This window comes from Microtus ochrogaster, chromosome 4 (genome assembly GCF_000317375.1).
Source record: "Microtus ochrogaster isolate Prairie Vole_2 chromosome 4, MicOch1.0, whole genome shotgun sequence".
Lineage (NCBI taxonomy): Eukaryota > Metazoa > Chordata > Mammalia > Rodentia > Cricetidae > Microtus > Microtus ochrogaster.
The window spans coordinates 79,963,220-79,971,355 of NC_022011.1; the positions used below are offsets into that span (position 1 = coordinate 79,963,220).

The window sequence follows — 8,136 nt, forward strand, 5'->3', positions numbered from 1 at the left end:
CTCTCTCTCTCTCTCTCTCTCTCTCTCTCTCTCTCTCTCTCTCTGTGTGTGTGTGAGAGAGAGAGAGAGAGAAAGAGAGATTGATTTAAACCTTTCAGAGTAAGTGAACTCCACCTAAATATTTAAGGAATAATTTAATTAAATCAGATTTTACTGTTTTGATGGTTTGTAAGGTATTGATTTGTGTAAGTTATGTGTAACAGATAGTGATCATATTTATGAAATAATCGTTAATTGGGCAAGAGTGAGGCAAATTACACTATGAGAGCAGTTGTAAAATCAGGAATGTTCTGTAATTTAGAATTAGGTCATATTTACACAACTAGGTACAGTAGGAAGTAGAAGAGAAAATTTTAAATAAGAAGTTGCTTATAAAAAAAAAGCATGTTCAGACAAGTTCTAACATCAGAAGCTGCAAATTATCAAAAATAGTTCCACTGATTAGCCAGCACCTGTTTGTTGTTAGAGTTTCTTTATGAAGAGGACTGTGGGAAATAGGAAGCATAGTTATGGACACTGTGGAAGTCACAGTCTAGGTAAAAAGAACACAGAAACGCGGATGAAACATTGTGGGTAAATCAAGTGTCACCAGTAGCAGATTCTGTTCTCTAGGCTGGGGTGGTGCTGGAGGTGCAGCTCAGTGGTAGACTGCTTGCTTAGCATGTCCTCACCCCTGAATTTGGTCCCTAAAGGGAAGGGTTGACAGGAATGGTAGGGAGGTGGAGATGAGAGTGGACAGTATGTTTATATACATGTATGAATGTGAATTAGTTAATTTAAAATTTAATTAATAACAGTAAAAGTTCAGAACAAACTTACATTCCTTGGTGTTTATTCAATTATTCTTTGTTTTAAAAGTATAGTTAATAAGTAGAATGATATCCTAGAAAAATATTTCTTCTGATTTATGCATTATTATAATTTTATATTTATGCTATCCTTTAATATATCAATGAGTAAGATATGTTTCTTTGATATGAAATTTTTATTGAAATTTTTTTGTTTTGTTTTTTGAGACAAAATTTGTTTCTCTATGTAACAACTCTGGCTGTCCTGGAACTAGCTCTTGTAGACCAGGCTGGCCTCAAACTCACAGAGATCCGCCTGCTTCTGCCTCTCAGTGCTGAGATGAGTGTACACCACTATGCCCAGCTATTGAAAAGTTTTAAATCATAACTTTTCCTTTCTTATAAAAATGTAAATGGTTATTAAGCTTCATTTATAATCCATTATTTAATGCAGCTATTTATATAGTATATGGTAAATATTTTATCACAGTTAGATTTTTGCATTAAACTTTTAAAAAATCTCTTTAGGGAATTTGTAGACATTGTGATTTTTTTTTTATTACATACGAAAAGATTTGTACCATTGTCAGGAGGCTGTTAAATTTTCCATATAGTTCAGATTTGTTGTATTTGTTGCCTGTAAAGTACCTCTCTAAATTAGTGCTCCACAATTCAGGGGCTCCTCTTTAGGATGAGTTCTCAGGAGTAGAAGGCCTTTTGTGATATTTACATACATCCCATACACACACACACACACACACACACACACACACACACACACACACACACACACATATCATATATTACAGTCGTCTTTTTTTTTGCATTTTATTTATTTGGTTTTTTGAGACAGGGTTTCTCTATAGCTTTGGGGCCTGTCCTGGAACTAGCTCTGTAGACCAGGCTGGCTTCGAACTCATAGATTCACCTGCCTCTGTCTCCCAGGCTGGGATTAAAGGAGTACAGTCGTCTTTTAAAGGCATAATTGGGATAGTTTTAACCACTTACTCAATTTTGTGAATACAGTATGTAGTTAACCTGGATTTAGAAGCAATGAAATTCATGTGTTTGAGAAAAAATATAATTGTAGTAATTACAATTTTACTACATTAAAGGGGATTACTTTCAGTGGCTTTTTTCAGTTCCCAATGTAAAGTTGATCTTTGTTTCCCAGAATACATGTGATGCAGAAAAGTCTTGTGAAGTGCTGCTGAGCTTTGTTATAAGCGAACTGTCTAAAGGGAAATTATATTGTGAAGAAGGAACCCAGGAGTGTGCAATGGTATGTCTGTGTTAAGTTAGACTTTGTTGCCACTAAGAGTGAACTTTTGAAAAGCTGCATCTATTGGAGAATGAATTCTTGCATTTTTCCTTTTTAACTTTAGGTTAGTCCTTTTGCTTGGTCTCCCGAGTCCATGGAAAAATACATCCAGGCCTTCTGTTTACCCTTCCTCAGGATCAGCAGCCTTCTTCAGCACCACCTCTTCGGGGAAGATCTACCAAGTTGCCAGGTATAATTTGGGGTAGAGAGTGGGGACTTTGTTACAGTAGGCTGATTTCTGAGTCCACTGGTTCATAGTGGAATCCTTGTGTCTCTAGCAGGCAGAACTGTGTTTCCAGGGTACGCTGGTCTAGCTCAAAGGACTAGAAGTCCACAGTGTTACTCCTTTGTGTTTATTAGCATCTACTTTTTTTTTTGATAACCTTGCTAATTTGGGTTTTAGATCAATTTAGTGCAAATTCAGGCCAAATGCTTGAGTAAGAATGGTGTTCATTCTGCTGGGTTTACCCCCGCCTCACATGCTTTTAGTATTCTTGGGGAGCATGGGCATGCAGATCTTTGTGAGTTGAAGACCAGCTTGCTCTACATAGTGAGTTCTAGACCAGCCAGAACTGCATAGTGAGACCCTGTCTCGGCGGGGGGCGGGGTAGTGAGGGTCATGGAAAACCGATATACACGATGCATGAATCTGAAAATTATTCTAAGTGAAAAGGTATCAGATACAAAAGACTATACTGTATGATTCCATTTACTATGAAAAAATTTAAAGCCAACGCTGTGATGGTAGAAAGCACATCAGTGGTTGCCTAGTTGCCAAGAATAAGGGCTAGGATTAACTGCATAGGTCCATGAGTGAATATTAGAAGTTATAGAATTGACCAAAATTTTCTCTACAGTGGGTGCATATATGCACATATGAAATTCACCAAACTGCAGCTAGAATGAGTGTTATTTCATGGCATATAAGTTATGCTTCAGTAAAGCTTGTTTTTAAAGTCATTCTTTGTATAGTTGTATAAAATGGAGGATCTGTTTATCAGATCAGCCTGCATATCATTGTGATTTTTTTTCTTGCAACAGAATTTGGCATGTTGTATTTCGTGCATAAAATTAGCTCAGTTATAAAAGTTCACTAAATGCCAAGTATTGGTGGACCTAGACTTATAGGGAGGTGAAGTTATTTTTCATGTTAATAGTGAAAAAGCAAATATGCAGGAATTGAAGCATCTGCAAGTGTTGATTTCTTTCCTGAATGAAGCTGGGTGCTAGGCAGTGTCCTTAGTTACATCTCTGGGAAGATGGGTTTTGAGTGGGATAGGAATTGGCCCAGCATACGAAGGAGAGATTTGCTAGCCTCAACACAGTCTTCGTTAAATAAAGAGGGCCAGGTAATCTCTGTTTGTGTTTATAAGACTGACAGGCATCTTTAAAAGTAAGCTTAAGGGGGCTGGTGGTGTGGCTCAGTTGGAGAGTTCTTGCCTAGCCTGCATAGAGCCTTGTGTTCAGTCCCCGGCACTGGACGTGGCATTTTATCACAGGACTTAGGAGTTAGAGGCAAGAAGACCAGACTACTTAGTGAATGTAAAGTGAGCCTGGGATATGCGAGACATTGTCTCAGAAAGAAAAATAAAACTTTTGAAGTGAGTCTGGTTTAGAGAGTCCAGGTCAGCCAATGTGATGTAGTGTGATCCTGTCTCAAAAAAAGGAAGAAAAACAAGCAAACTTAAATAATATATGTTATTCATTCCATTTCTCTTCTTTTATTAGCGAACAGAGCTTCACATCTGACAGATCATTCTATGGATTAAAAAACAACGCACACGCCGGGCGATGGTGGCGCACGCCTTTAATCCCAGCACTCGGGAGGCAGAGGCAGGCGGATCTCTGTGAGTTCGAGACCAGCCTGGTCTACAGAGTTAGTTCCAGGACAGGCTCCAAAGCCACAGAGAAACCCTGTCTCGGGAAAAAAAACAAAAAACAAAAAACAAAAAACACCACATACACACACCACACATACACTTTTAAAAAACCAGACTTTTGTTTTCTGTGAATTGAGAGCCTGAGAAAATTATTTAGCTCTTCTTCCTGTGAATTCTATGTTTTTGTTGATCTTTACATTGGCAACCAGTCCACCACAGCCCCGGTGCGTGGGCTGATGAACAGACACAGCCCTGCAAGCACTCTGCCACTCAGCTCCACCCCAGACCTTAGTTTTTTGAGACAGGGTTTCTCTGTGTACCTTTGGATTCCGTCTTGGAACACATTTTGTAGACCAGGCTGGCTTCAAACTCACAGAGATCCGCCTGTCTCTGCCTCTCGAGTGCTGGGATTAAAGGCATGCGCCACCACCTCCTGGCATTGGTATCGCCAGCTGAGCTGCTCAAACCCGGCCAGTTTGAATGAAAGCTCCGCAAGATGGTGGTGGCTGGAGCCGAGGCACTGAGAGCCTGGTATGTGCCCTGCCTGGTGTACGCCTTGCCCAGTTTCATTTAATATTCTTCAGGAATTACATAAAAAAGAAAAGCTCACGTGCAAATGGATTGGAATCACCAAAAGGAATCTAAACAAGTATGAGGTGCAGTACTTGTGTGACTACAAGGTAGTAAAGGGAATCACAAGTGAAGAGGCTGAAAAACATGGTCAGTTATATGACAGCCAAGGAATCACCTATCTTTTTGATCTAGACTTTGAATCTGATGAATTCACAGTGGATGCAGCACGAAATGGAAATACGTCTCATTTTGTGAATCATAGTTGCCACCCAAATCTGCAGCCCTTGGTTTTTGAGGCATAGTCCAAGCTGCCTTCTCTTTCTTCAAATGTGAGCGTTTATATTTCTGCTTCTGCCTCCAAGTGTTAGATTACAGTGTACCACTACACTTGGCTCAGTGTATATGCTTTCTGAACTCAAAATAGCTCTTGTATTTTCTAAAGAGCTTTTATAGAGTTGCTACCTTATGTAAACTGTTCATCAGATATGACAGCTGTATAAAGACAGCAGATGTTAAGACTCATAGGAATCAACTTCTAATTAAAGAAAACATATTTGGAGAATCTGTGGATAAAATAGAAAGAGGAACTGTCTCTCCTTGTTGTTACTTCTGCTTCCTTCACTTATTTTCAGTTGAGAAAGTTCCCTATTGTCCCATAGTAATTGGTGAGGATGAAAATTAAAATATCTTGAAATTTTTCTATGTCATGCCTAAAAGGAAGAAGAAGAATTTTCAGTTCTTGCCAGCTGCCTGGGACTTCTGCCAGCTTTTTACCAAACAGATCACCCATTCCTCAGTGCCTCATGTCTGGACTGGCCAGTCACAGCATTGGACATTATCACTCAGTGGTGTTCGGAGATCAGATCATTCACAGAGAGGCATGCAGAGCAAGGGAAGGTATGTAGAAAAAAGAGTGAATCACGTACCGTGGTGACAATGCTTGCTCATGGCTAAAAGGGTAATGGGAATACTCAAATTTCAGGTCATCTGTGGCAGTAGGCTACAAACTGATAGAGGTGTAAAAATAGTTGACTCATAAGTAGTAAAGCAGAAGTGTGTCAGTTAAAAAGGTGTATTAGTTGTTACTTTTAGGTTAAGCCAGTAGATTTTGATTAAATAATTTAAGCAACTGTCACAGTAGTGTTGAAAGAGAAAAAAAATTAAAGTTAGTAAATTATATTCTTAGTGTAAAACTGTTATTCCATGTTTAAAAGTATTTGAACTGAAAACTAAAAGATTATGTCTATAACTTTTGAAAGTGGGTTTATGTGCCAGCTTGGTTGGTAAAGGGGTTTGTGAAGACATTGGCCAGTGACTTGAGAGTGGAGAATTAGGCAACAGGGCTCGCTGCTTTTGCCATGGTTTCTATACAGCCTTTTAAAGAAAGCAATTGCCGGTACTGAGAAATGGAGTGATATGATGAAAATATTATTCCACAGAATAATTCTGTTTCCCGTTACTGGATACAGTAAGGCGAGAAGACACCAGAGATTGTTTAGATGTGAAGAGAACAGACTGGTTTTCTGATAGTAAAAGTCAGAGAGTAACTAGAGCAAAAGTTTATGCACATGACTTTCTGACCTTAGATGCAGACCATCAGCATTTCCTGGTTCTCCTGGAACATGTTCCCGCTTGTCTAGGTGCTGTCTGCACATTTAGGAAGACTGCCCCACTTGGTTAAGGGCCTTCACTGTTCTGCTTGTGTTTCCGTTGTTATTTTACCACTCCTTTGCTACCTTGCTCAGATTTGACACAAAAGAGTTTTAAGTGTGTTGCAGACTTTAAAACCCCACAAATTTGCCCATTACTTCTACTTCTGTCTCAGGAAGCCCTGCTATCCTTCTTTTGAATCTATCGCCTTTTGAGGCTTTACCTCTTCCTTCAAGATTGTCTGCTAGTCCATCTTTATATTCCTAACCTCCTTCATCTCTTGTGCTGTGTCTAATATTGTTGTATTTGTGGGAAAGATTCAACCCAGGGCCTCAAGTGTGACTAAACCTGAATCCCCAAGTGCCACTGAGCTCAGCTTCTGTTTGTCACATTTGTTTCTTTAATGTATCTTCGTTTCTTTGCTTTTGGAAACAGGGTTTCTCTTTGTAGCCTTGACTGTCCTAGAACTCATAGAGATCCACCTTCCTCTGCCTCCCAAATTCTGAGATTAAAGGCGAGGGCCACCACTGTCCAGCTCTTTAATGTATCCTAATGAAGACTTCTAATTTCCCAATCTCTAGAAAGTGTCTTATAGAAATTAGTCACTGAAAAGTTTTTGCATCCGGATAAACCTCTCCGCTGAAGCAATAATCCGAATCAGACCAAATCAAACTGAATTAGAAAAAGCCCAGGTTTAATGAACACCAGCGTTCCCAGGTGGCCTTCCAGCTCCCCAGAGACGAGATGGGGAAGGAAGACCAGAAAACCAAGTCTTTGTTCTCTGGGTGTCAGTTTAAATACCCTTTGGGAATGGTCTTGAGCATCTCTGGGGAGGGGTCACCATTTGGCGTGCTTTCTCAGAGGTAGAGTCTGTATTGAGGCAACTCCCGGAGTTGTTTGGGATGGAATTTCCACCCAAACTTTCCAGACTCTTTGGATATGTGGATGCTAGGGGCTGTGGTGAAGCCTTAAAGCAAACAGTCACCTAATGAATATATGGAACTGCACTGTGAATGGAGTACCATCTAGAGGACACACCCAGTGCCTCTTTACAGCTGGGGGTCAGAAATAAAGTTTGCCCTGCAGGAAGCTTTAACTAACTTGGAGTTTTCATACAGGAATGCAAATAGGAAGTTTATTCAAAGAGTTAAAGGCTGGTACTTACAGTTACAAGTGACCTTGACAGCCTAGAGTTTATGAACGTTAACTATTCTAGGAAGGAGAGCTCATGTAAAGCATTAAAATAGGAATCGTGACTTCTGCTAAGGAAAAGCTTAAGAGTCAAGACCTGGTGTCTTGAAAATGTTTAACTGTTTTATTTACAGATATATTTTCATGCATGTTCAGAGATACTAATTTTTTCCTCTTAAAAATACAATGTTTTAGGGTGCTTACCTTAAATTTTACATGTTATAATCAAAATCTGTATAGTAATAAAGACTAATAAAAATCTGTTTTTATTGCTTGTAAAATGGAAAAGGAAGGGTTTTCATTAAATAAGTCACATTCTTGAAGGCAGATTTTCCTTCCTAAAATAAAATCCCTTTAAAAATTGAATATATAATTTTAGTAGCCTATATACATGGGGCTGATGACTATGTTTTTGGATGTTTTAGGCTTTGCTTATCCAAGAATCAAGATGGAAATTACCACACCTGTTACAGTTGCCTGAGAATTACAACACCATCTTTCAGTACTACCACAGAAAAACCTGCAGTGTCTGCACCAAGGTTCCTAAGGACCCAGCTGTTTGCCTTGTTTGTGGCACTTTTGTGTGCCTGAAGGGACTGTGCTGCAAGCAGCAGAGCTACTGCGAGTGTGTGCTGGTAAGCACGGTTACCGTGAACGTGTGCTGGTGAGCACGGTTACCGTGAACGTGTGCTGGTGAGCACGGTTGCCGCGAACGTGTGCTGGTGAGCACGGT

General features: G+C 39.6%; 1 protein-coding gene across 3 annotated transcripts in view; it reads left to right on the forward strand.

The window, feature by feature from the left end:
• Positions 1-8,136, forward strand: part of Ubr3 (ubiquitin protein ligase E3 component n-recognin 3) — a 141,597-nt gene that overhangs the window by 129,215 nt on the left and 4,246 nt on the right. For all 3 annotated transcript variants that reach the window (XM_013345877.2, XM_026778748.1, XM_013345878.2), the window contains exons 34-37: positions 1,963-2,070; positions 2,174-2,299; positions 5,280-5,459; positions 7,829-8,038. In XM_013345877.2, coding sequence (XP_013201331.1) covers positions 1,963-2,070; positions 2,174-2,299; positions 5,280-5,459; positions 7,829-8,038 — 624 coding nt within the window. The remainder of the gene's footprint in view (positions 1-1,962; positions 2,071-2,173; positions 2,300-5,279; positions 5,460-7,828; positions 8,039-8,136) is intronic.